This window comes from Equus asinus, chromosome X (genome assembly GCF_041296235.1).
Source record: "Equus asinus isolate D_3611 breed Donkey chromosome X, EquAss-T2T_v2, whole genome shotgun sequence".
NCBI lineage: Eukaryota > Metazoa > Chordata > Mammalia > Perissodactyla > Equidae > Equus > Equus asinus.
The window spans coordinates 139312802-139339802 of record NC_091820.1 but is presented as its reverse complement, the minus strand read 5'-3'; the positions used below and the strand labels follow the sequence as shown (position 1 = coordinate 139339802).

General features: G+C 61.9%; 1 protein-coding gene across 4 annotated transcripts; it reads left to right on the top strand.

The window, feature by feature from the left end:
- The first annotated feature begins 970 nt into the window (after positions 1–970).
- Positions 971–27001, top strand: FLNA (filamin A). 4 transcript variants are annotated; one of them, XM_044764314.2, is made up of 48 exons: positions 971–1111; positions 4173–4660; positions 7746–7994; positions 8120–8217; positions 8329–8476; positions 9022–9140; positions 9217–9294; positions 9386–9548; positions 9649–9849; positions 10418–10555; positions 10641–10764; positions 10884–11020; positions 11121–11314; positions 11490–11603; positions 11695–11838; positions 12579–12702; positions 12793–12953; positions 13039–13129; positions 13217–13386; positions 13655–13772; positions 13869–14131; positions 14605–14956; positions 15051–15224; positions 15304–15466; positions 15545–15705; positions 15797–15967; positions 16405–16528; positions 16617–16773; positions 17448–17637; positions 17793–17816; positions 20306–20553; positions 20659–20754; positions 20919–21021; positions 21107–21247; positions 21354–21482; positions 21686–21859; positions 21945–22106; positions 22184–22387; positions 22462–22614; positions 22730–22852; positions 22974–23240; positions 23406–23543; positions 23745–23860; positions 24346–24478; positions 25263–25439; positions 25606–25824; positions 25909–26112; positions 26494–27001. In XM_044764314.2, the coding sequence occupies exons 2-48, from the start codon at positions 4288–4290 to the stop codon at positions 26679–26681; spliced, it is 7698 nt and encodes a 2565-aa protein (XP_044620249.1). In that variant the 5' UTR covers positions 971–1111; positions 4173–4287; the 3' UTR covers positions 26682–27001. The 4 variants fall into 4 exon arrangements, with proteins under 4 accessions (XP_044620249.1, XP_044620247.1, XP_070359216.1 ...); XM_044764312.2 differs by having other exon boundaries at positions 14359–14956; XM_070503115.1 differs by lacking the exon at positions 17793–17816.

Here is a 27001-nt window from a genome sequence, read left to right as displayed (position 1 = left end):
TGGGCAAAGTGTTAAAATGACACTGCTTTAAGTGGCCTTCCCCAAGGAAGTGACATTTGAGCTGCGCCTGAAGCTACCAGGAAATGGGCACTCAGAAGAGGAAAAGGGAACCTGGCAGTGCCAGGGTGTGGCTGTGCCCACCCAGTTCACGAACACTTGGCTCTTTGGCTGCACTCCACTGCACACTCCCGGACTTTGGGACTGCACCTAATTGTGCTCCTGAGAATTCAGTACATTCCTTTTTTTTTCTTCTTCTTCTCCCCAAAGCCCCCCCACCCCCACCCCCAGTACATAGTTGTATATTTTAGTTGTGGGTCCTTCTAGTTGTGGCATGTGGGATGCCACCTCAACATGACCTGACGAGTGGTGTCATGTCGGCGCCCAGGAGCCAAACCGGCAAAACCCTGGGCCGCTGAAGCGGAGCGCGGGAACTTAACCACTCAGCCATGGGCCGACCCCTCAGTACATTTCTGCTGCCTGCTCCCAGGCCAGGCCTGGCACCCAGCAGGGACCAAATCAGTGGCAGCCAGGATAATTGCTCATCCCGGGGTTCAGGTCCCTGCCCCACTGTGGCCGTGCAAGTGGTAGGCACTCAGTGAACACTTGCAACAGCCTGTTGTCCCCCAACCCCAGAGGGCAGAATCTGACCTGCCCGGCCAGCCCAGGCTTGGGGCAAAGGCAGACGGCGTGACTGTGGGCGGCTCCCTGGAGGAGGTGGCTTTTCTGGCTGGGCAGAGACGTGGGCCTTGCAGACCCCGCGAGCTCTAGCTGCGACCCCCCTCTCTGCGGCCCTCCCTGGGAGGTGAGCTCATCCCAGGCGGGGGCGGGGGGGGGGGGGCGGTGTCGCCAGGCGGTCCGGGCGCTCGAGCTCACGGCCCCCCCGCCCCCCCCGCCCCGTTCCTGGGCGATTTTACCAATTAAGGCTTTCTCGCCGGGCCGGGCCCTGCGCGGGGCGGGGGTGCGGCCAACAAGAAGGCGGGCGGCGGCGCCCCATTCGCGTGGAGGCGCGCGGCGTGCAGCGGACGCCAGTGGAGCCCCGAGGCGCCGGGCGCGGGCGCAAAGGCGAGCGAGGCGCCACCGCGCGGTCGCCGGCCGCCCGCAGGGACAGCAGGTGAGGCCTCCGCGCGGGAGGGTCACCGCGCTGCTAGCGGACTGGGGGCCAGGGCAGGGAGGCCCCGAGAACGCAGGCGTCAGCCCACACCCAGGCCAGGTGCAGCTGGGGTGGTGAGCGCAGTGAAGGCGCCCGCAGCGCCTGGGAGTGCGGTGCCCAGGGGCTGCCTTCCCTAGTTTACCCGCGAATCTGTGTCTGTGCCCAGGAGTGTGGGAGCCCAAGGTTATGGGGGTCCAAGAGAGAGAGGGTGTCTGAGCATTTGGCAGGATCTGGGCTTGCGTGGGTGCCCATGAGCTGGTCACTGCAAGACTGGCTGGGAAAGAAGGGCCTGGAGAGCAAGACGTTGTGTGGGCTGAGGATGAATGGCTGCTTGGAAGAACACTTCGCAGCCAGTGTGCTCCCTAGGAGGGCAACAGTGGACTCCTCGCTGGCACCAGTCCTTAGGGCACCAGCTGCCTTAGGCACAGAGGAGCTGGTTCTGGGACTGCTGTGCTCCATGGGGATCAGGGCAAGGGTGTGGCCAGGCACAGGAAGCAGGGCTCCTCCGAGACCAGGGCCCTGGGCTGGCCCTGGGCTGTGGGCCTTGTCCCAGGTTGGCACTGAACTGGATGTTCACCGCCAGCCAGGATGTGAGCAGCAACGTCCCAGATTCCCATGCCACCCGGGTCCAGGAAAAGTAGGTGAAGTCCGCTGGCAGGCCCACCTGCACGTGCTCCAGGCTGCCGGGTCAAGGTGGGAGCTCAGGCAGTGAGTGCTCTCACCTGCTACACCTGGACTTGTCTTACCAGCCCAGGTCTCTTCTTGCCATTCCATTCTGCAGCTTTCCTCACCAGCTGAAGCGTCCGCGTGAGAGGACCTGGCCTGGGGTTTGAGGGCTGGAGGTGGGGGCGGGGTGTGTCTAGCATCCAAGAATCTACTCCAAATAAGGGAAAATATGAAAGAGCTGGATTTTGGCTTCCAAGGACTGCCCGATCTGGGGGCTTTGGGATGGGGCGCCATCTGGTGGTGATACTATATCCCCTAGGGACAAGAACCCTCTACACCCCCCAGCCCTTGTCTCCCCCAAATAGGGAAAGCCTAGGGTTGGAAGCCAGAACACCCAGCTTCTGTCCCCCTGTCTGCTAGAGTTGACTACTGGTCAGTTAGTCTGACTCAGTTTCCTTGCTCTCTGAAGATTAAAGAAGGAACACAGATGATCCAGTGGATGGCACTTAGTGGAGAAAAAATCAATTCTTGATGTAATTCTGTCCTTGGGAATTTGCTTTCCAATAGGGCAGGGGACCAGAACGACAATTCTCAGCCTGTCTTGAGTGGGGCCTGGAGCTCTCCCTCCCACCTCCACCCCAATTCCCAGACTCCATGGTGTGGAGTTTTCTGCAGGTGTGTCTGAAAATGGTCAGGAGAGGGGAGAGTGCACAGGAGGTGGGCCTCAGACTGGAAAATGCCTTTTAGACCCCCTACCACCACCATTGGTAAGGAAAAACCAGTGGGGTGACAGGCAGCCCCGAAGCGAGCATGCTGGAGGGCAGAAGAGATGCTGGCTGCGAGGAGAGCCCCACCACTGGTCGTGCAGTCACCCAGGGCCAGGCGAGTCCGCCATATTTAGGCATGACACACTGCTGCCCCGGGGCCTCCTCTCCCACTGGTCTTTAGCAGATAACTTAATGACTACTAGTCTGCAGCTCAATCTAAAAATCAAGCAGACGGGACAGAGACATGTCATTCTGGAAAAAAAAAGATATAAAGAAGTGAACATTCTGGAGAGGAGAGGTACATAGGACTGGGAGGAGTGAGTCCATTCTGGGTATGAAGCCATGGGTAGGCTGGCTTCTTTTGACTGAAGAGGGTGGCACTGAATGTCCCCAGTAGGCCTCGTGCCCCTGTGCTTTTGCGGGCCTCTGTCTCACCCCCCCCCCCTCCAGAGTTATCTACTGGGAAATTAACTTTGAGCGAATAGCTCCCTGTTGCCCTGGGAACACGGTCTAGGCTCCTCAGCAGGCCTTGGCAGCCTTCCGTGGTCCCCCCCCCTCAGCCCTCTGCCCCCCCCATCCTCAGGGGCCCCCTCTGCACTATCACGACACTGAAGCCCACCCAGACCCTGCCAAGCCTTGTTGGAACCCCTGAGCAGGTCCCTGCGGGTCTGGAAGAGCCCCCGTGACCCTGCCTGGTGGCCTCCTGGGTCACACTGGGCTCAGGGGCCACTCCGACAGGAGAGGAAACCTCGAGTGCCCCAGGTGGCCGGCAGGGTGGGTCAGGCAGACACTCTCTGTCTCTGCACGCATCACACGGCGCCCCGTGCCAGTGCCCATTGGCATGCCCGGGCCCTTCCAAGGCTGCTTGCTCCTGGAGTGCTGGGCGGCCTCCTGGCCCACTGCCCCGTTTCCTCCCGGTGGAACGCGCAGAGGGAGGGAGGCGGTGGGGACCTGCGGGCGCAGGTGCGCAGGCCAGGGCCGTGCAGAGCGGGACGGAGGAGGGGGGTTTGGGGGGCGGCTTAGGGTCCGGGCCCGGGCCCTTCCGGCAGCCGCTCTCAGGATCGGGCCCTTTCCTGCTGCTGCCGGGGCGGCCTGCCGGGGTGCGGCCGGGGAACCGCGGGCGCTGGAGCCCGGGTGCCGGGAGGGGGTGAGGGCGGAGCGGCGGGAGCTGCGGGACCCGGCGAAGCCCACGTGACTCAGGGAGGGAGAGCCACCCCACCCCCTGCAGAGGCCTTGGGGAGGGGAGGTCTCTTGTATGGCTTGCCCGCTGGAGGCCAAGCGGTCCAGCGCCAGACACTGCTCTCCCTTTCCTCGCTCCGGCAGCCTCTCCTCGCTGCAGCGTTTCCTGCAGTGCTGCTGTGAGACCGTGAGGTTTGGGGGCATCCTTGCCCCCTTCCAGGCCCAACGACCCTCCCGGGAGCCGGAGGTGGGGGTCAAGGCAAAACAGCTGGGGCGGGGGGCTAAGGGGAGCATTCCAACGGGCGGGGCGGGTGCGGCCCCCGAAGCCACACCCCGCGGCCCCGCCCCACTGCATCCCCGCCCCTAGCTCCGCCCCCCGCCCGCATTTAAAGGGCTCGCTCTCTCCACAGCGCAACCTCCGCTGTCTGCATCGTTCCGTGCGCGCCGAAGTGCCTGCAACTTTAATTAAAGGGCCGTCCCCTTGCCCAGGCTGCAGCACCGCCCCTCGGCTCCTCGCGCCTCAAAATGAGTAGCTCCCACTCTCGGGCGGGCCAGAGCGCTGCGGGCGCGGCTCTGGGTGCTGGCGCCGACACGCGAGACGCCGAGATGCCGGCCACCGAGAAGGACCTGGCGGAGGACGCACCTTGGAAGAAGATTCAGCAGAACACGTTCACGCGCTGGTGCAATGAGCACCTCAAGTGCGTGAGCAAGCGCATCGCCAACTTGCAGACGGACCTGAGCGACGGGCTGCGGCTCATTGCGCTGCTCGAGGTGCTCAGCCAGAAGAAGATGCACCGCAAGCACAACCAGAGGCCCACCTTCCGCCAGATGCAGCTCGAGAACGTGTCGGTGGCGCTCGAGTTCCTGGATCGCGAGAGCATCAAGCTCGTGTCCATCGGTGAGGGCGTGAGCCACCCTGTGGCGCTGGGAGGGCGTGGGTGGGGGCTCCGCGCGTCCTCCCAACTCCCCTAGGCCGACCCTTCCTAGCTACCCCCATAAGCCACAGCGCTGTCTCAGGGGCGTGCGAGCCTTGAGAACAAAGGCGCACAGGCAGGCCGGCCCGGCGTGCGGACCGCTACGCGCCCCCGCCCGCCGCGCCCCGGTTGGCCTGCGCCCAGGCTGAGCTCACATCCTCTGCAGACCGCGCCTCCGCCGCTGTGCCCGCAGTTTGAGAGGGCTTGGGGGGGGGGCAGGCACTGGCCAGGCTCAGCCCCTGCGCCCAGCGCCCCATCCCTGAGGAGGGGGAGGCCTGGGCACTCGATTCCCTACAGCAGTTTGGAGAGGGCCCTCTGGTCTTCAGGCACCCCTGTGGTTCCTAAACCGGTTGGAGCTTGTGGGTCCCATTGTCTAGGACTCTTGGCTTTTTCTGGCCCTGGAAGATGAGCCCCTCCACTGGAGATGGCTCCAACCCCCAGTAGAGATCTCCCCCAGGGGCCAGAGGGGACCACAGCTAGCAAAACAGCACCTCAGATGAGTCTGGGTGTCAGCTTGTAGTCTGCTTAGATACCAAGTTACTGCTGAGCTTGGACCAGACTCTTGCTCCCACATAGAAGTTACTTTTCTGCATTTGGAATGCAAGAGGTGGTTGGGAGGTACTCCAGCGTGCGCTGGGCTCACTGGGCTGGTGAGACTGGCATTGACCAGGCCTACTGTAGCATCCCAGGCTCTTCTCAAGATGAGAGCCACTCAGGGACAAGCACCAGAACTGGTGACTTGGGGAGAATGTGCAACAGGGAGAGAACAAGGGCCATAAGCTTTCTTTTCTTCAGAATTGAAAAGGGCCTTCCAGTTGTCCCTATGGCCCTGGCACGGTCCATGCTGAGCCTGAGAAAGTGAGGGACCAAGACTCAGGTGGCCCCAACTACTCAGAGGGCAGTGCTCAAGTGCCCCACCTCTTTCTTTGGAATGCCAGTTGAGGCTGAGGCCCACCCCCCAGTCCCAGCCTCAGTCTAGCCAAGCTGAGTCATCTCCGAGCCTTGGGTGGGGGGGCAACCGGATGTGGGGAGGCGGGCCACACCCCGGCTGTCTGGGGGGGGTCTTCTCCTCCCTCCTCCCTTCTTCTCCTCTTGTGAGCTGGCTGGAGCAGGCCTAGTTCCCAGAGCTTTGCCATATAAGGCAAAAAAATGTTGGAAAGCAGCAGTGATTAGGGGAGGGAGGGGGCAGGCTAGCCCAGGGGCTGGGGAAAGGGGGTGGGATGGGGCGGGGCCATCCAACTAGGCAGTCTCCCAACCCTGGGCCCCGATCCTTCCCTCCTCCTTTTGTGATGTGGATGGGGAGGCCCTAGGCTGGCCTGCTATGGACCAGGGGGAGGGCCCAGCCCGACCCACCAGGGCTGATGAGGTTGATCTTGTGTGTTCCCTCAGGGGTCACAGGGGGTGGGTCTCAGGCCTCCTGAGGGCTCTTGTGCTGGACCCAGAACTCTGGGGGTGGGGACCTGGTGGGAAGCTCTGGCTAGTCCCATGCCCTTGGTCTTCTCTGAACTGTCGAGTCACCCCTAGCCTGAAGCCCCATCTTCACCCTCTCACCTGCCATTTGGGAACTGTGCAAGGCAAAGATGCAGAACTGGGACCAACCTCAGCCTGGGAACAGGGAGGTCACTCTGCTTTGAGTGGCTCAGCTGGTCCTCAAGGTGTTGCCCGCTGGATTCGGAGACTGCCTACCATTGATGGCTCTTTTGGTAGTGTAGCCATCCCCTTCTCCCCACCCCCAAGTTAACTCCAGACAAGTATTTTCTCTTGATTATGGAGGAGGGGCCATGGACGCCAGCATGGGTTCCAAAGACAAGCTCTTAGAAAGCCCACCTGTTCTCAGAGCCCCACACCTAGCCCCCCACCCCTTGAGAAGGCTGAGACCCAGCAGGGCCTTGGGTGGGGCCCAGAGCCAGAGGGGTTGCCATGGTGATGGGGTGCAGGGTGCCCGCCCTAACCACTTCCCCTGTGGTGAGCTTGGTGGCAGCCTGCCCGAGTGAGGCCCAGCGGCCCGTTAGGTGGCGAGGAGGGCAGGCAGTGGCTGGGCAGGCTCTGCTGAGGCAGCGGGACTCGGGGACCCCACCCATGGCCTCTGCCACCCCAGCTCCCAAGCTGGGACCTGGGTGTCCAACCTAGGCTCACTGGCTCTGCACTCCTCCTCGGGCTGGGTGAGGGAGCCCCCCCGAAATGTGTCCTGCCTGTCATCCTGGCTGGTGGGCCATCCCTGCTGGTCCCCAGTGAGTCAGGGCCATATGGCTCAAATGCCGGTTCCCACCCCCTCCCCTGGGTCAAGTGTGCAGCTGGATTCCCAGCTTGGCTCTGCGGGGGGTGGGGCTTACACCCTCCACCCAAAGGGTCCTTGCCCAATGCCTCCACTTCCCTTGCCTCATGCTGCCCACCCACCCCACCCTGGGGAAACAGTTGTATTTCCCAACCACCCCACCCGCCGGCCTTCCTCTTCCTCAGCCTTGGGCCCAGCACCCCTCCCCTGCCAGGGCCAGGTCAGAGGCCAGGTCATCTAAGCCCACTGGGACTGGGCTGCTCTTCCTCCCCATCCCCTGGAGAGCTCTGGAGATGAGCGGTGGGCCCCTGCTTGGGCAGCTACAAAGAACTCATCCCCTTCACTCTCCAGAGCCGTCTTTGGGGGAGAGGGCTCCTCCAGAGGCCTCCCCGGCCCTGTCTGCAGCCTGGGTCCTCTGGGTCCATCCTTCCTCTGGGCCCCCAGGGCCCCAGGGCTTCCGGCAACACCCCCTCATTGCACTGTATCGTCACTCTGTGTCTCTGGGTGTCTCCCCTCCCCGCAGAAGTCTCCTTCACTCAACCCCTCCCTGAACCTCACAGGCAGCCTCTCCCTCCTCCCTGGGGCCCCCTGTGCTGCCACACTCCCCCCTGCCTGGGAGTGGCCTGACACCCTGTGTAGAGGCCCCTCCAAGCCCGCATGTGCGTGTATGTGAGTGCGCAGGGACGCCGGGGCGGCCCCTGCCTGCCCAGCAGTGCCCCTCCTTTCCTTCACAGATAGTAAGGCCATTGTGGATGGGAACCTGAAGCTGATCTTGGGCCTCATCTGGACCCTGATCCTGCACTACTCCATCTCCATGCCCATGTGGGATGAGGAGGAGGATGAAGAAGCCAAGAAGCAGACACCCAAGCAGAGGCTCCTGGGCTGGATCCAGAACAAGCTGCCACAGTTGCCCATCACCAATTTCAGTCGGGATTGGCAGAGCGGCAGGGCCCTGGGCGCCCTCGTCGATAGTTGTGCCCCAGGTGAGAGGTGTGGGAATGGGAGGCAGGGGGCGAGGGCTGTCCATGGGTGGGGTGGAGGGGATAACCTGCAAAAGGGTGCTGCACCTCCCCCTCCCCCCAAACTCACAGCCTTCCTTCCACCACAGGCCTGTGTCCTGACTGGGACTCCTGGGATGCCAGCAAGCCTGTGAACAATGCCCGGGAAGCCATGCAGCAGGCTGACGACTGGCTGGGCATCCCTCAGGTACGCTCCTGCCTGGCTGCTTGGGGGCTGTGGTCCCAGTAGGGAGAGGTGTCACATCCCAGGAACTTGAGGCTTGGAGGCTAAACGGCTCCTGTCTTCTGCCCGTGACAGGTGATCACCCCTGAGGAGATCGTGGACCCCAATGTGGACGAGCATTCTGTCATGACCTACCTGTCCCAGTTCCCCAAGGCTAAGCTGAAGCCAGGGGCTCCCCTGCGGCCCAAACTGAACCCAAAGAAAGCCCGCGCCTATGGGCCAGGTGAGGGGCCAGGCCGGGCCGGCTTCTGTGCGCAGACCTCCTCTCTGTAGGATAGTGTTCTCTCTAAACTGGGACGTCCTAGGGAATCTTCAGTCACATGGTGGCTAGGTTATCAAGTATCCTGACAGACAGGAGTGGGTCAGGGCTGGTCAAAACTGGCCCCTTGGTGGCTAGTAAGTTTCCCACATCACATCAGCCCAAGGTGGAGCATGTTCACGGAGGGAGGACCCAGTTGCTTTACTGTAAATGGAGATGAAACCCAGCTAGGGTATCATGTAGGAGCAAGGGCCCAGACAAACCCGAGTGAATGTTCCAGAAAACAGGCCCAGGCCTGTCCACAGCAAGAGTGCAGCCAGAGCCCAAGGCCAGGCTCCATGTACCAGGGTTTATGCCAAGCTGACTCACTCAGTTCAGGATGTGCCTGACGGGTACGGCAGGGAGGGGCACTGAGCCTGCAAAGGGAGGTGCTCCTGAAGGGTGAGGGGATGGAGGGGTGAGGTGCGGCCCTAATAGCTGGCCTATGGCTTCCTTACCCTCCCCTGCAGGCATCGAGCCCACAGGCAATATGGTGAAGAAACGGGCAGAGTTCACCGTGGAGACCAGGAGTGCTGGCCAGGGGGAGGTGCTGGTGTATGTGGAGGACCCAGCCGGACACCAGGAGGAGGTAGGGCCGTGGGCGGGCTGGGCACTCCAAATGGAAGGGTGTTCTTAGCAAAGGCTCATGGGCTCCTTCTCACCAGGCAAAGGTGACCGCCAATAATGACAAGAACCGTACCTTCTCTGTCTGGTATGTTCCTGAGGTGACCGGGACTCACAAGGTGAGCCCTTAGCCCATGGGGAGGCTGGTGGTCGGGGCAGTGGCCAGAGGGTCCTGGCCCAGCTCTCACGGCCTGCCCCTCCTGGGAACAGGTCACCGTGCTCTTTGCCGGCCAGCATATCGCCAAGAGCCCCTTCGAGGTGTATGTGGACAAGTCCCAGGGTGACGCCAGCAAAGTGACTGCCCAGGGCCCCGGCCTGGAGCCCAGTGGCAACATTGCCAACAAAACTACCTACTTTGAGATCTTCACAGCGGGTGAGGGGAGGCTGCCAAGGCCGGCAGGTCTGGGAGGAGAGCTGTTGGGGCCCAGGAGCAGGCTGTAGGTTCTGGGAGCTGATCTGGTGCCTTGTGGCAGGAGCTGGCACAGGTGAGGTGGAGGTCATGATCCAGGACCCTGCAGGACAGAAGGGCACTGTGGAGCCTCAGCTGGAGGCCCGAGGCGACAGCACGTATCGCTGCAGCTACCAGCCCACCATGGAGGGCATCCACATGGTGCATGTCACCTTTGCTGGCGTGCCCATCCCTCGCAGCCCCTACGCTGTCACTGTTGGCCAAGGTAGGCCAGTCCTGGCGCCCCCTACTGGAGTGCTGTAGTCTAGGCCTCTCAAGGTGGGGCAGCAGGGGCGGGTCCCACTCCAGGCCCCTGCCCTGGCGCCCTAGGTCTTTGTGCTTCCTCTGTCTGGGTATGCTTTCTCTCCTCCCCTGCTGGGGCCCTTCCTCCTCCTCCTCTTGCCCCTCTCCGTGTGTGTGTGTCTCTCTCTCTCTCTCCCTCCACGCTTTCACCTTCGGAAGAGCTCGCTCCAGCTGTCTAGAAACGTGCTGCTCTCTGCTCTGCCCACAGGGTCAACGGTACTTGGCTCTGTCTTCCTTTGGGAGGGAAGGGGGCGGCTGGGAGGGCAGATGGGGGCTGGAGTGGAGCAGGTGGGAGGAGGCCCGCTATTTCCTGGCCTGGGCCATAGGCCCTGGGGTCATGGCCCTTTCCAGCTCTTTCTTGCGTGTCCCTTGCCATCCTGTGGGGCCAAGTTCTCAGGGGTCCCCGATCCTGATGGCCCAGCCCTGTAGGAGGCAAGGGAGGGGTCACCCAGCAGCAGCTCCCAGCTGCTGAGCCGGCCCTCTTCCCACAGCCTGTAACCCAGGTGCCTGCCGTGCCGTCGGCCGGGGCCTCCAGCCTAAGGGTGTACGGGTGAAGGAGACAGCCGACTTCAAGGTGTACACAAAGGGTGCAGGCAGCGGGGAGCTGAAGGTCACTGTGAAGGGTCCCAGTAAGTTGGCTTGCTGCTGGGGCGGGTGGTGGCAGCCCCAGGGCTGCTGCTGGGCAGGCCTGAGGCCCTCCCTTGTTTCTGGCAGAGGGTGAGGAGCGCGTGAAGCAGAAGGACCTGGGGGATGGCGTCTATGGCTTCGAGTATTACCCCATGGTCCCCGGCACGTACACCGTCACCATCACGTGGGGCGGCCAGAACATAGGGCGTAGGTGAGGACTTAGGCAGAGTGCTCAGAGCCGACGCACTTTTCCCTCTACTGGGTTCATGCCAGTACCCCCCTCCAGGGTGGTACTCCTCAGCATTACCCTATGTGGCTCTCTCTTTGCAGTCCCTTTGAGGTGAAGGTGGGCACCGAGTGCGGCAATCAGAAGGTTCGGGCCTGGGGCCCTGGGCTGGAGGGCGGCGTCGTTGGCAAGTCAGCAGACTTTGTGGTGGAGGCCATTGGGGATGATGTGGGCACCCTGGGTAAGTTGGAGGCTGCTGTGCAGGCACCTGGGGGCAGAGGGTAACGAGGACCACACCCTGGAGGTTCCAGGGCACTGATGGAGTTGGTGGCTGTTGTCAGGCTTCTCAGTGGAGGGCCCGTCACAGGCCAAGATTGAATGTGATGACAAGGGTGATGGCTCCTGTGATGTGCGCTACTGGCCCCAGGAGGCTGGCGAGTATGCGGTGCATGTGCTGTGCAACAGTGAGGACATCCGCCTCAGCCCCTTCATGGCTGACATCCGTGAGGCACCCCAGGACTTCCACCCAGACAGGGTAAAGGGCACGCACCACCGGCCTGGGTCTCAGCCCCCTTCTGCCTCTGTTTGGGGGTTGGGCTGGGGAGGGGCCTGGGACATGGGCCGGTATCCCCAGCAGTGTGCCGCTGCCACTCTGTGTCCTGCACTTGGCCTGCACTTGGTCCCCTGAGATCTGGGTGGCCCCTCATCAGGTGAAGGCACGTGGGCCTGGATTGGAGAAGACGGGTGTGGCTGTCAACAAGCCGGCAGAGTTCACAGTGGATGCCAAGCACGGTGGGAAGGCCCCTCTCCGGGTGCAAGTCCAGGTAGGGTAGCCACCCATGGTGGGGGTGGGGTGGGCAGGTGCCTAGGCCTGGGCACTGACCAGCAGGCCACCTGCTCCTGCTTGCTTTCCAGGACAACGAGGGCTGCCCTGTGGAGGCGTCAGTCAAGGACAACGGCAATGGCACTTATAGCTGCTCCTATGTGCCCAGGAAGCCCGTGAAGCACACAGCCGTGGTGTCCTGGGGAGGTGTCAGCATCCCCAACAGCCCCTTCCGGGTGAGCCAGCCCTCCGCAGGCCTCTAACCGGCCTTTAACCAACTTCCCTAGGCCACCTGGTTGGTTTTTGTCCAGCTCTATTTGGTAAAACTGCAATACCATGCAGTTCACCCATTTCAAGTGTACAACTCAGTGGCTTTGAGTACATTCAGAGTTGTGCAGCCATCCCATGATTGAAGGTGAGGACGTTCTCATCATCCCAAAAGAAACTCCTCTACCCTGCCACCAGCCAGCACCCAGGCAACCACTCCTGCTTCCTGTCCATAGAGGTCTGCCTCTTCTGCCATAAAGAGGCGGCCTTTTGTGCCTGGCTGCTTTCACTTAGCATCATGTTTTCACTGTGGTTCGTCCACGTGGCAGCACGAATCAGCGCTGCATTCCTCTTCGGGCCTGAGCAAGATTCCATGGTATGCAGAGACCGCACACTGCGTATCCATCCGTTCATCAGTGCATGGACATTTGGGTGATGGCCACCTTCTGGCTCTTGTGAATAGCGCCATAATGAAGATTGGGATACAAGTGTTTGTGTGGATGAGTGATTTCATTTCTTTGGGTAAATGACGCCTGAGAGCGGAATTGCAGTGTCATATGGTCACTGTATTTTTAATCATTTGAGGAACCACCAGACTACTTCCCTAGGTGGTTGCACCATTTTGTGTGCCTGCTGGCAGGGAGTAAAAAAAAGACCCTGCCTCTCCTCCAGGCACTCATGCTTTTGTACTTGCCCCTGTGTCCTGCAGGTGAACGTGGGAGCCGGCAGCCACCCAAACAAGGTCAAGGTGTATGGCCCAGGAGTGGCCAAGACAGGGCTCAAGGCTCACGAGCCCACCTACTTCACTGTGGATTGCACGGAGGCCGGCCAGGGTGAGGCCCTGCCGTGCGTGGGTGGGTGGGTGAGTGAGTGGGTGTGGCGTTTCCATGAGGTCCCAGCCTCTGCTCCCTGCCCTGCCGCAGGTGATGTCAGCATCGGCATCAAGTGTGCCCCTGGCGTGGTGGGCCCCACTGAGGCTGACATCGACTTTGACATCATCCGCAATGACAATGACACCTTCACAGTCAAGTACACACCCCGCGGGGCTGGCAGCTACACCATCATGGTCCTTTTTGCTGACCAGGTGAGTACTGCTGCTCCCAGCCCCAGCACTACTGGGTATTGGGGTGCTGCTCTCCTCTCAGCCCTTCTCCTCCTGCCCACTGCAGGCCACACCCACCAGCCCCATCCGGGTCAAAGTGGAGCCCTCCCACGATGCCAGCAAGGTGAAGGCCGAGGGCCCTGGCCTCAGTCGCACTGGTGAGGACAAGCACCCTGTGGGGAGGTTGGGGGGCTTCAAGGGGTCTTGAGACGAGGTGCCCTTACATGGTCGCTGTATCTTCTCAGGTGTTGAGCTTGGCAAACCTACCCACTTCACGGTCAATGCCAAAGCCGCCGGCAAAGGCAAGCTGGATGTCCAGTTCTCGGGGCTGGCCAAAGGGGATGCAGTGCGTGACGTGGACATCATTGACCACCATGACAATACCTACACAGTCAAGTACACTCCAGTACAGCAGGTAGCTACCTTGACCCCCTGAAGCTGTCCCCCTCCACTATACCCACTGAGCTCATGGGCTTCCTTGCGTGGTGGGCGGGCTACTCCAAGGGGCTTCCCAACCACTCTTGTTTCCCACCTGGAAGAGAGTGGGCATGGAAGGCCGGGGGTGGGGGAGCAAAGCCAGTATCTCTCTGACCCCCCACCCCCACCATGCCCAAGTAGGGAAGCTGCAGGCCAGGGTGACTAGGGTCATGATCCATGACCCTGCCCTTCTACACCCCTTCCAGGGCCCAGTGGGTGTCAATGTCACTTATGGAGGGGATTCCATCCCCAAAAGCCCGTTCTCAGTGGGGGTGTCTCCAAGCCTGGACCTCAGCAAGATCAAGGTGTCTGGCCTGGGAGAGAGTAAGTAGTTGGGGCCCTTGTTATGGTCACTGAGGATACCCCAGGGGCTCTCTGGGCTGGGGTCACACTTCTCCCCCTCCTTTCTTCATTCTACAGAGGTGGATGTTGGCAAAGACCAGGAGTTCACAATCAAGTCCAAGGGCGCTGGTGGCCAAGGCAAAGTGGCATCCAAGATTGTGGGCCCTTCAGGCACACCAGTGCCCTGCAAGGTGGAGCCAGGCCTGGGGGCTGACAACAGTGTGGTGCGCTTTGTGCCCCGTGAGGAGGGGCCATACGAGGTTGAGGTGACCTACGATGGCGTGCCTGTGCCCGGCAGCCCCTTTCCTCTGGAAGCGGTGCCCCCTACCAAGCCGAGCAAGGTAATTGGAGACGGGGGTCCACCCCATCTTCTCCAGACTCACCCTCACCCTTTCTCATTTTTGTCCTTATGACCAATGGCGCTGCCCAGGCCTGCTTGTGCCCCTGTCTGGTGGGAGAGGGAAGCCAGAACAAGAGGAGGGTAGATGGAAGGTCAAGCTAGGGGTCTGAGGTCAAGGGTGAGGGAGGTGGTTTGGCTTCGGCTCCTGACCTGCCCCTCCTCCCTCAGGTGAAGGCATTTGGGCCAGGGCTGCAGGGCGGCAGTGCAGGCTCCCCTGCCCGCTTTACCATCGACACCAAGGGCGCCGGCACCGGCGGCCTGGGCCTGACGGTGGAGGGCCCCTGCGAGGCCCAACTTGAGTGCCTGGACAATGGGGATGGCACATGTTCTGTGTCTTATGTGCCCACCGAGCCCGGGGACTACAACATCAACATTCTCTTTGCTGACACCCACATCCCTGGCTCCCCATTCAAGGCCCACGTAGTTCCCTGCTTTGACGCATCCAAGGTCAAGTGCTCAGGCCCTGGGCTGGAGCGGGCCACCGCTGGTGAGGCAGGCCAGTTCCATGTGGACTGCTCAAGTGCTGGCAGTGCAGAGCTGACCATCGAGATCCGCTCTGAGGCGGGGCTGCCAGCGGAGGTGCACATCCAGGACCATGGCGACGGCACGCACACCATCACTTACATCCCCCTTTGCCCTGGGGCCTACACTGTCACCATCAAGTATGGCGGCCAGCCTGTACCCAACTTCCCCAGCAAGCTGCAGGTGGAGCCTGCAGTAGACACCTCGGGCATCCAGTGCTATGGGCCTGGGATCGAGGGCCAAGGTGAGAGGCCCTGCTGTGGGACATGGGGGCAGGGTGGAGTCAGGGCCCTCAGGGCCCCTGGAGCCCCATGCCTTCTCCCCATGCCCCACTGCAGGTGTCTTCCGAGAGGCCACCACTGAGTTCAGCGTGGATGCCCGGGCTCTGACGCAGACTGGAGGGCCACATGTCAAGGCTCGTGTAGCCAACCCCTCAGGCAACCTGACTGAGACCTACGTGCAGGACTGCGGTGATGGCACATATAAAGTAGAATACACGCCTTATGAGGAAGGTATGTGCTGGGCCTCCCAAGAGACGGGACAGGGACAGGGTGGCCTGGGCTCTTCCAGATCTGGCCTGCTTTCCTCCAGGACTCCATTCTGTGGACGTGACCTATGACGGCAGCCCTGTGCCCAGCAGCCCCTTCCAGGTGCCCGTGACCGAGGGCTGTGACCCCTCCCGAGTGCGTGTCCACGGGCCAGGCATCCAAAGTGGTACCACCAACAAGCCCAACAAGTTCACCGTGGAGACCAGGTGAGTGAGCACCCAGGAGGCAGGGGCCACGATGGGTCTTAGAACCCCAGGGAGTAATGTGCTGCCTGTTTGGACCAGGGGAGCTGGCACGGGGGGCCTGGGCCTGGCTGTAGAGGGCCCCTCCGAGGCCAAGATGTCTTGCATGGATAACAAGGATGGCAGCTGCTCAGTAGAGTACATCCCCTATGAAGCTGGCACCTACAGCCTTAACGTCACCTACGGCGGCCACCAAGTGCCAGGTGAGGAGGCAGGATGGTTGGCGCTAGGCTGGGACCACCCACTTGCCCTCTGCTCTGTCTCACACAGCTGCTGTCCCTCTGCCCGCCTCAGGCAGTCCTTTCAAGGTCCCTGTGCATGATGTGACGGACGCGTCCAAGGTCAAGTGCTCTGGGCCTGGCCTGAGCCCAGGCATGGTCCGTGCCAACCTCCCTCAGTCCTTCCAGGTGGACACAAGCAAGGCCGGTGTGGCCCCGCTGCAGGTCAAAGTACAGGGGCCCAAAGGTGAGTGTTCCCATGCCTGGGAGCAGGGGGTCAGGAGGGCGCAGTCTCTTAGAGGGGGCCGGGGAAGGAGACTGGAGGCACAGCACATGGAGGCTGGGGAGGGTGTACAGGCAGGTGACGGAGGAGCCTCAGATGACAGTGGAGCCAGTGCCCGGGGCAGGAGACCCAGAAGGAGGTAGAACAGACAGGACCCGGCCACTGAAGAGATGTGCAGATGTGGGAGGGAGGGAAGGCAAGGGTCCAAGGTTGCCCCCAGATTAGTGTCTGGTGTCATAGGGGCTCAGGGCCGTTCCTGGAGATGGGCAGTTGGAGGCAAAGTGAGCTCCAGACCTGGGGTGGGAGCTGGAAGCACAGCCGAGTTTGTCCTGGCCGTCCAGGGTGGTGGGGCGGGGGGCTCAGGGGACTGGCTGAGTCTCTGTCCCTGGGACTGGGGCCAGGCCTGGTGGAGCCAGTGGATGTGGTGGACAATGCCGATGGCACCCAGACTGTCAACTACGTGCCCAGCCGAGAGGGGCCCTATAGCATCTCAGTGCTGTATGGGGAAGAGGAGGTGCCCCGCAGGTAAGAAGCAGGGCCTACTCCTGTGGGGAGGGGCTTGGGCTGGGTGCCGAGAACCTTCCTAACCGCTCACAACACCCTGGCCCAACAGCCCCTTCAAGGTCAAGGTGCTGCCTACACACGATGCCAGTAAGGTGAAGGCCAGTGGCCCCGGGCTCAACACCACTGGTGTGCCTGCCAGCCTGCCCGTGGAGTTCACTATTGACGCAAAGGATGCGGGGGAGGGTCTGCTGGCTGTCCAGATCACGGTGAGCTGGCCGCCTGGGTGGCTGCTAGGCCCTGCTGGAGGGCAGCTCCGGGCGCGGGGAAGGCAAGGGCAGGGAGGGGCCCAGGCTGCAGCAGTGTGCAGTGTGGGCTGTTCAGCTGAGACAAGTGGGCCAGTCTGGATCTCTGGTCTCCCTCCGGGGCCTTGCCAGCGAGGCTAGGTCTCCTGTCTCGAGGAAGGTGGTGACAGGCCCAGGCTTCCCCACACACGTACTCACTCACTGCTGACTTTGAGTACATTACCAAAGTCCTTCGTGTCTCAACTTGCCCACCTGTCACATTCTCGCGGGCCAGGTATAAGGCTAGGACTCTGAGATCTTCCTGGGGAGCTCCAGTGCTGGGGCAGGCCCTGGGGCAGAGGGGGAAAGCCAAGAGGTGCTCAATGGGGATGAAGCAGGATGGGTGCCACGCTCCCTGGCCCTGCCTGTTGTCACCCAGCGGGAGCGTTAGGCGTTGGGGGCTTCTCTCCTGGACTTTGCCCATGGGGAAGTAAAGGAAAGTGCCAGGTACAGGTAGCTGTTTGGGGCTGTGGTGGTTGAGCGGCTCAGAGGTTGTCCTTACAGCTGCAGAGCTGTGATGCTCACTCCTTTGAGAGGGCCTGAGGACCCTGAGCCTGCTGGGCTTGGGCCAACTGCCTTCCCCGGGCTCTGCCACACAGGACCCTGAGGGCAAGCCCAAGAAGACACACATCCAAGACAACCACGATGGCACGTACACGGTGGCCTATGTGCCAGACCTGACGGGCCGCTATACCATCCTCATCAAGTATGGTGGCGATGAGATTCCCTTCTCCCCGTACCGCGTCCGGGCTGTGCCCACCGGGGATGCCAGCAAGTGCACGGTCACAGGTGAGCCAGCCTGCCAGCGGCCGCGGCGCTCAGCACGGGGCTTGGGTGTGCCTGTGTGCAAGGGCTCGCTGCTTGGGGCGGCGTGTGGGAGTGGGGGCCGCCCCCTTGAGTGACTCACCTGACCTTTCTCCTTGCTCTCTGCCCTCTCACCTCAGTGTCAATCGGAGGTCACGGGCTAGGTAAGCTGCTTGCTGGGGCCACTCCCAATGCCCCTCCTGCCCAGAGGGCAGCTTCCTTTCCTCTTCCATGCTGATTCCCAGGACAGTTCCAGCTGCAGCTCTTGGCAGGGACAGAGGGGGGACTGGAGGGTTAGGGCCCAGGGAGGCCTCCGGAGCTGAGCATGAGCGCTCCGGCCCTCCCCCTCTCTGGGCCTCCGTTTCCCCATCTGAGAAGTCGGGTTGCAGCTGAGAGCTTTGGGGTGAGGTGCATCCTGTGAGGCACCCCACTGGGGGCTCTGGGGTCTGGGGATCTTGGCACCCCGGGGAAGCCCCAGGGGTGGGCAGCAGGCCCTTCCTTCTCGCTTCCTCCTTCCGTGTCAAGGGCTCCTGCATGGGCTAAGGGGACAGGGGGTCTCCCCTGACCAGGGGGAGTCCCCAGCCCTGGCCAGATCCACAGACCCTCATCCCCACCTCCCGGGGGCCTCTGTGTCCCAGGCCGGGGGAGGCCCAGGCTGCATGAGCGGGTGGGGCTGGCTGGTAGTGCAGTAGCACCAGCGTCAACTGCTTGGGTGGCCAGCATGGCGGGGTCCGGCCTGGCCTCAGAGCCCCAAAGTGCACTCAGTGGCCTATGCGCCCTCCCTGCCTCCTTCCTCCCTCTATCCCCCAGCAGTGACGTTATTCATACGGTCTCCAACCCGGCATGGAGCTTCTCTTGCTTGGGCATGGGAGAGGAGAGCCTGCCCTAGCCAGGGACACTAGGGACACCAATATGAGGCAACAAGTACTTGGGAGCCTCTGAAGGCTGCAGGCCTGGAGCTTGGGCGAGGCGGCCAGGGAGAGAGTGAGAGGGTGGCTAGGGGTTTATGGCAGGGGCCCAGTGGCTTTGTAGAACAGGCCCCAGGATCTGAGGTGACAGACATGTGTGCCTAGGGCAGCGGGGCAGGGCCTTGGGGACCAGGGGCAGGGTCAAGACTTGGCTAAGGGAGTCTCAGTTTACCTGGCCACTGTGTGCAGAATGGAGGCAGACGGGCCGGCCTGGTGGTGCAGCGGTTAAGTGCACATGTTCTGCTTCAGCTGCCCAGGGTTTGCCGGTTCGGATCCCCGGTGTAGACATGGCACTGCTTGGCAAAAGCCATGCTGTGGCAGGCGTCCCACATATAAAGTAGAGGAAGATGGGCACGGATGTTAGCTCAGGGCCAGTCTTCCTCAGCAAAAAGAGGAGGATTGGCAGCACATGTTAGCTCAGGGCTAATCTTCCTCAAAAAAAAAAAAAAAGAAAGAAAGGAGGCAGAGCGCCCATTTGGGGAGCTGAAGTCACTTTTGGACCAGGTGGAAAAGTGGCTTGGGCCAGACTGGTGTCAATGGGGCTTGAGGAGGGAGCAGCCAAGACCTGCTGATGAACTGGGCACTGGGTGGGGAACGTGGGGAGCTGGGGCCTGAGCCCCTAGTTAGATGGCGGGATCCAGGTTCCAAGTTGGGGAGAAGAGGTGTGGGCAGGTTGGGATGAGGCCTCCCAGGGTTGGGTGGGCAGCAGGTGGCCAGGTCTAGACCTCAGGGAGCCACGGAAGGCCAGCATGGAGCCTAGCACAGCAGGAGCCCTCGGCTGATAGGGGAGCTTGATGGCAGGCTGGCCAGGGTGGCCCCGTGAACTTACCTCTTGAGCGGGTTCGGTGCTCCCGGCTGCTTCCCTGGCGAGGGCCGGGCTACAGAAAGCACTCTGGCTGCCAGGCCTCACAACCCACAGCCCCCAGGCCACCACGGCTTAGCCCAGATCATAACGTCACTGTCCCTCCCCTTTCCTTGGGCACTCTGGGGCCCTGGAGGCTGCTCAGCTGCTCTGCCCTTGCAACCTAGTGGCGGTGGCGGTGGCGGTGGCTGTGGCTTGGGCCTCCTGTCCCCCTTCCCCCGGGTGCTGCCACTGCCTGCTGTGCTGTGCTGCTCGGGTGCTAACCCTGCTGCCCCCGCTTCCCTCTCCCAGCCCCCTGCCTGCACTGGCCGCCTCACCGCGAGCCTCCCCTCTGGTTGAGCGAGCATTCTCAGTTGTCAGGAAACTCCAGTTTCACCTTCAGGCCTTGGGGTGGGAGGCGAGTGTCACATCCCCCCACACTGCAGCAGGACTCTGCCTCACCGCATCCGCACACAGCACTGGGCGCCAGAGCCAGGCCTGGGGGAGGTGGCAGCAAGCGCTTGTGCCCTGATGGCAGTAGTGGCCTCATGGGCCTCCAGGCCCTTCCTTCCTCACAGACATATGGGTGCCACCTGTCGGGCCTTTCCCACGTCGGGGCTACCCCAAAGACAGGACTCCTTGGCTTGAGGTGGCTCAGGGGAACCTTTCCTGCCTTCTGAGAAACCACTCACTGCCCCAGCTTGGGGGTGGGGTGGGGGCGGGAGGCCTGGCTGTGCTTGGTGGTGGCAGTAAGAGGCCTGGGTGGGTGGCAGGCGGACTGGAGTGGCCTGAGCGACAAGCTTACATGCTGGCCCCCCTTTGGGGACCCACCCTGCCCTACCAGGTGCTGGCATCGGCCCCACCATCCAGATAGGGGAGGAGACAGTGATCACTGTGGACACCAAGGCAGCGGGTAAAGGCAAGGTGACCTGCACCGTGTGCACACCCGATGGCTCCGAGGTAGACGTCGATGTGGTAGAGAATGAGGACGGCACCTTTGACATCTTCTACACAGCCCCCCAGCCGGGCAAATACGTCATTTGCGTGCGCTTTGGTGGCGAGCATGTGCCCAACAGCCCATTCCAAGTGACGGTTAGGAGGGGCTTTTAGGGGAGGCGTCTGGGCAGGGCCTGGCCTATCCCCTCTGGGGCTCCTCTGTGACGACAGAATCTCCAGCTCTTGTGTGTTGCTCCGCAGGCTCTGGCTGGGGACCAGCCCACAGCACAGCCCCCGCTGCGGCCTCAGCAGCTGGCCCCACCATACACCTACGCCCAGGGCGGCCAGCAGACCTGGGTATGGCCTGGCCTGCTTCCTCCCAGGGGACACTTGGGGACTGGCCAGCTGGATGTTACGTGAGGCCCCATTCTGCCACATGTGAAGAGGGACCCCAGATCCTCCCGCCTGGGACTCCCTCCACTCCTGCAGTCCCTCACTCGGGCTCCCTGTCTCCACTACAGGCCCCGGAGAGACCCCTGGTTGGCGTCAATGGGCTGGATGTGACCAGTTTGAGGCCCTTCGACCTTGTCATCCCCTTCACCATCAAGAAGGGCGAGATCACTGGTGAGTGGGAGCGGGAAGGAGCTCGGGAGCTTCAGGCCAGGTTGTGCCAGTGGGCTGCCCTGACGCCAGCCCCGCTGCCCTACAGGGGAGGTGCGGATGCCCTCAGGCAAGGTGGCACAGCCAGCCATCACTGACAACAAGGATGGCACTGTGACTGTGCGCTACGCACCCAGCGAGGCTGGCCTCCATGAGATGGACATCCGTTATGACAACATGCATATCCCAGGTGCGCCCCACAGCATGCCACCACCACCTCACTGGCCCAGGGCTGCAGGGAGGACCTGGGGGCAACACAAGGCTCCCATTCCATGCGGCCCTTCTGCCTGCCTCAGGAAGCCCCCTGCAGTTCTACGTGGATTATGTCAACTGTGGCCACGTCACCGCCTATGGGCCTGGCCTCACTCATGGAGTGGTAAACAAGCCTGCTGTCTTCACCGTCAACACCAAGGATGCAGGAGAGGGTGAGCGGCAGCTCTAATCTTGACTGGCCTGTGTGTCACGGGACGCCCTCACCCAGTGGAGAGCTGGACACGGGCGAGACGCTCCCCGAATGGGGCTCCCTGCCCTGCCATCCTGGCCTCTGTCTACTCTGTTTACTGGGGCTCCTCCTCATTGTTCAGTATCCCTGGGCATAATTCCCACCCTCACCCATGACTCTTTGCAGGTGGCTTGTCCCTGGCCATCGAGGGCCCATCCAAAGCAGAAATCAGCTGCACTGACAATCAGGATGGGACGTGCAGTGTCTCCTACCTGCCCGTGCTGCCTGGCGACTACAGCATCCTGGTCAAATACAACGAGCAGCACATCCCGGGCAGCCCCTTCACTGCCAGGGTCACAGGTGGGTGGCGCTGGGAGAAGTGACAAAAGCAGGGTGGGTGCAGTCTCCCTCCGTGCTTGGACCCACAGTGAATGTCCCCTACCAGGTGATGACTCGATGCGCATGTCCCACCTGAAGGTGGGCTCTGCCGCTGACATCCCCATCAATGTCTCGGAGACGGACCTCAGCCTACTGACAGCCACTGTGGTGCCGCCCTCGGGCCGGGAGGAGCCCTGTCTGCTCAAGCGGCTGCGCAATGGCCACGTGGGTAAGAGGCCTTCTGCAAAGGAGGGAGGCTTGGGGGTGTACACCTTTCCCTGGCTGACAGTCCCACCCTGTGCCCAGGGATCTCATTTGTGCCCAAGGAGACAGGGGAGCACCTGGTGCATGTGAAGAAGAACGGCCAGCACGTGGCAAACAGCCCCATCCCTGTGGTGATCAGCCAGTCAGAAATAGGGGATGCCAGCCGCGTGCGGGTCTCAGGCCAGGGCCTCCACGAAGGCCACACCTTTGAGCCCGCAGAATTTATCATCGACACTCGTGATGCAGGTAGGTGGTGGTGGCCTGCCAGCCAGTGAGACAGCTGTGTTTGGCCCCCTAGCTCAGGGGTGTCCTTCTTGCAGGCTATGGTGGGCTCAGCCTGTCCATTGAGGGCCCCAGCAAGGTGGACATCAATACAGAGGACCTGGAGGATGGCACATGCAGGGTCACCTACTGCCCCACGGAGCCTGGAAACTACATCATCAACATCAAGTTTGCCGATCAGCACGTGCCTGGTGAGTGCAGCACCCACACCCCTCTCCCTGGCTAGGCCACCCTCCTTGCCGCACCCCAGGGCCCACCTGCAGAACATAACCTGTGTGGGCTGTGGGCTGTGCTTTCCTCCTGCAGGCAGTCCCTTCTCCGTGAAAGTAACGGGTGAGGGCCGGGTAAAAGAGAGCATCACACGCAGGCGACGGGCCCCTTCAGTGGCCAATGTTGGCAGTCACTGTGACCTCAGCCTGAAGATCCCTGGTAGGAACTCTGGGGAGCCAGGGAGGAGTCCAGGGGAGTCCTGGGTGATAGCCCCAGGTGTCTCCAAGCAAGAGGGGTTGGGGATCAGGGTTCCTGCTCACCAGGCTGCCCCCACTTACAGAAATTAGCATCCAGGACATGACAGCCCAGGTGACCAGCCCATCGGGTAAGAGCCATGAGGCTGAGATCGTGGAAGGGGAGAACCATACCTACTGCATCCGTTTTGTACCCGCCGAGATGGGCATGCACACGGTCAGCGTCAAGTACAAGGGCCAGCACGTGCCTGGGAGCCCCTTCCAGTTCACCGTGGGGCCCCTGGGGGAAGGGGGAGCTCACAAGGTCCGCGCTGGGGGCCCTGGCCTCGAGAGGGCTGAAGCTGGAGTGCCAGGTAGGCCTGCTTCCTGCCAGGCTCTTGCTCTCCTGGGGGGGGGGCTGGGGGTTTGGGGCTGGGGGGGTGGAGGAATAGTGAGCAGCCATGCTGATCTCAGCCATGCTTGGAGTGGGCTGAGGCCGGTGGGGCAGCCCTCCCTGAGGACACATGACTTTCTCACAGCTGAATTCAGCATTTGGACCAGGGAAGCTGGTGCTGGGGGCTTGGCCATTGCTGTCGAAGGCCCCAGCAAGGCTGAGATCTCCTTCGAGGACCGCAAGGACGGCTCCTGTGGCGTGGCCTATGTGGTCCAGGAGCCAGGTACTGAGGGCCTGGCTGGGGTGAGGGGAGGTGGCACCTGGGTGTAGGTGTTGGTCTGAGCCTACGTAGACAGCCTCACCTGGCTCCCACCCTCTACCTTGAGGTCCCAGGGCCACCCAGTCTCTTTGTAGGAGGTGGGAGGCTCGAACACTGACAAGAGGGGGCTTCCCAGCATGACCTCTGTGCTCTCTCCCTGCCCAGGTGACTACGAGGTCTCAGTCAAGTTCAACGAGGAGCACATCCCCGACAGCCCCTTCGTGGTGCCTGTGGCTTCTCCGTCTGGCGACGCCCGCCGCCTTACTGTTTCTAGTCTTCAGGTGAGGCACGGAGAGAAACCGCCCGCCTGGGGCTCCTGGGCCCGGCCAGACCAGAGCCGCCACACAGAGCAGGCCTCGGCCCTGTGTTGAGCAACCTGCCCAGTCCAGCTTGGGCGCTGGGCCTCTGCTCTGGCCGGGTGCAGCCCACACTTGGGGTCGGCAGGAAGCACCCCTGCCCGCCGCGTGGAGTTTTTCTCGTGTCTCAGGTCTAAAGGCTTTGAACAGAAGCCTGTGCCCCTTGAGCACCAGGGCTGAGGTTTAAAGAGGGACAGCCTGCCAGGTGTGTGATTGCAGAGCATGGGTCTGGGGGTGGGGACGTGTGCCTGTAGCTTGCTGCCCCTCAAGAATCAATGGCTCTCCCTCTTTAAACCAAGTTGGACGCCAGATGGGTAAGTGCAACCCTGTGGACCTCCTGCTTCTGGGGCCCTGCCCTCCCTCACCCCGGCACCAGCTGCCCTGTCTAACCACGTCTGCTGTGCTTCCAGGAGTCAGGGCTAAAGGTCAACCAGCCAGCCTCTTTTGCAGTCAGCCTGAACGGGGCCAAGGGGGCAATTGATGCCAAGGTGCACAGCCCCTCGGGAGCCCTGGAAGAGTGCTATGTCACAGAGATCGACCAAGGTGAGGCCTTGTCCCTGCCCAGCCACCCAGCCATCTGCCTTGGCCCCGCTGGGAGCAGTGGGCCTCCCCCAGGCCTGCCCAGCTGTCTGGAAGCAGGCTGAGAGTATAAAAGGAAGGTACAGATTCTGTAAGCAGCCCAGACAGGGCCCAAACGCCTGGACTCCCTCAGCCAGGCAACCTTTCCCCAACTTGTGACCCAAGCCCTTGGGGATCTGGCGTGGCAGCCATGGCTGCTAGGAAGGAGAGACCTGCAGATTGCCGTGTGCTGCAATCTCTTGAGGAAGAGGCCCAAAGTCTAGCCATGTGGCTGCCCGGCCCTTTAGCCAGGGCCTAGCACTTGCAGACAGGCCTGGGGCAGCCTGGGGTGGGAGGAGCTGCTTGGCCAAGTTTCACTAGTCTCACAGCCTCGTCCTGCTGCCCCTTCCCAGCTGCATGACCTCAAGCAAGTTCCTGCTTGCCCCTAAGCCCCAGTTGATATGCAGGGAATATGGCATTTCATGGTAACCTTTCTAAGCAAGCAGCGAGGCAGGTATTTTGCTTATAAAAGGTTTCAGTCCAAATGAGCCTCAATAGTGGGCTGACTGGGTATCTAAAGCTTTGGCCCCAGGCTTCAGGATGTCTGTGCTGCGGGGTGTGGGTGCCCAGCATGGTCCCAGGAAGAAGCTGAGTGGGCTGTGTGGACCTGCTGGACTCACGCTGGAGGGCAAGGGAAGCTCCCCACAGATGCCACTTGCTCAGTTTTAGAGGAGGGCCCCAGGCCCACAGCAGCCCCTCTGTTCCTCAGATAAGTACGCTGTGCGCTTTATCCCACGGGAGAATGGCATCTACCTGATTGATGTCAAGTTCAATGGCACCCACATCCCTGGAAGCCCCTTCAAGATCCGAGTTGGGGAGCCTGGGCATGGAGGGGACCCAGGCCTGGTGTCTGCCTATGGAGCTGGCCTGGAAGGCGGAGTCACAGGTAGGTCAGTGGGTGCAACTTCTGGTATGTGGACACGGCTGCTAGGGCTCCTCCTCTAAGCTCTCAGTGACAACAGGAGGTATACGGAGGTGACAAGACTATGCTAGGGGGCGGGGGGGGGGGGAAACGGGCCGGGCCAGCTCTGCCTGACCTCCCGTGCTCCCAGGGAGCCCAGCTGAGTTTATCGTGAACACAAGCAACGCGGGAGCTGGTGCCCTGTCAGTAACCATCGACGGGCCCTCCAAGGTGAAGATGGATTGCCAGGAGTGCCCTGAGGGCTACCGCGTCACCTACACCCCCATGGCACCTGGCAGCTACCTCATCTCCATCAAGTACGGCGGTCCCTACCACATTGGGGGCAGCCCCTTCAAGGCCAAAGTCACAGGTGAGCCTTGCATCAGACTGCTGGTGCTCAACCCAATGCTGGGTACTCCAGCCACCTCTTAGCCCTACCTGCTCTGCCCCGCAGGTCCCCGTCTCGTTAGCAACCACAGCCTCCATGAGACATCATCGGTGTTTGTAGACTCCCTGACCAAGACTGCCGGTGTCCCCCAGCATGGGGCACCAGGCCCAGGTCCCACCGATGCCAGCAAGGTGCTGGCCAAGGGCCTGGGATTGAGCAAGGCCTATGTGGGCCAGAAGAGCAGCTTCACGGTGGACTGCAGCAAAGCAGGTGGGTTCCCGGGCCCCGGCCCAGTCCTCCCAGAAAGACAAGGTCAGAAATAAGACAGGATGGCTAGTGCCTGGGAACACGGGAAGCGGGTGGTGAGGTGGGCTGGGAATGCTTTTCGGGGTATGGCTGTCCCTTCTAGAGCCATTTCCCATCTGGGCCTCCCTGCCACCTCCTCCACCCTGAGTGCCTTGGAGGAGCTAGAGTTTGCTATTTTGGCCTCGGGGGCTGGTGGTGCTGGCAGCTCTTTAGGAAGGGCTGTCACCCTGCAACAGGTTGGGGGGAGGGAAGGATACAGGACAGAAGGGGTTCAGCGCATTGGCAGCTGAGGGGAGGGGACTTGGGACTTGAGACCTGGGACTGAGGCCCCTTCCCCTGCCTTAGGCAACAACATGTTGCTGGTGGGGGTGCATGGCCCTCGGACGCCCTGCGAGGAGATCCTGGTGAAGCATGTGGGCAGCCGGCTCTACAGTGTCTCCTACCTGCTCAAGGACAAGGGGGAGTACACGCTGGTGGTCAAGTGGGGTGACGAGCACATCCCAGGCAGTCCCTACCGTGTCGTGGTGCCCTGAGCTCTGTGTCCATGCCAGCCGACAGCTCCCAGGATGAGAAGTGCCCCCACCCCTGCCCTCCGACCCGAGCAGTCCCCCCTCCTCTCCTCAGCCCTGGAGCCCTGGCCAGCCCTGGCCACCCTGTCACTGCAGCCGCCCCTGCCCTGCGCTGCGCTCACCTGCCTCCACTTGGGCAAAGGAGAAAGGCGAGCAGAGGGAGCTGTTTGGTGGCTCTGCCTGTCTTCTTTGGTTCCGGGAGGGGTGAGGGGTGGGGGTCCTGTGCACACCCACCCGCTAGTTCTCTTCCCTAGCCAAGAGGAATAAAGTTCTGCTTCCATTTC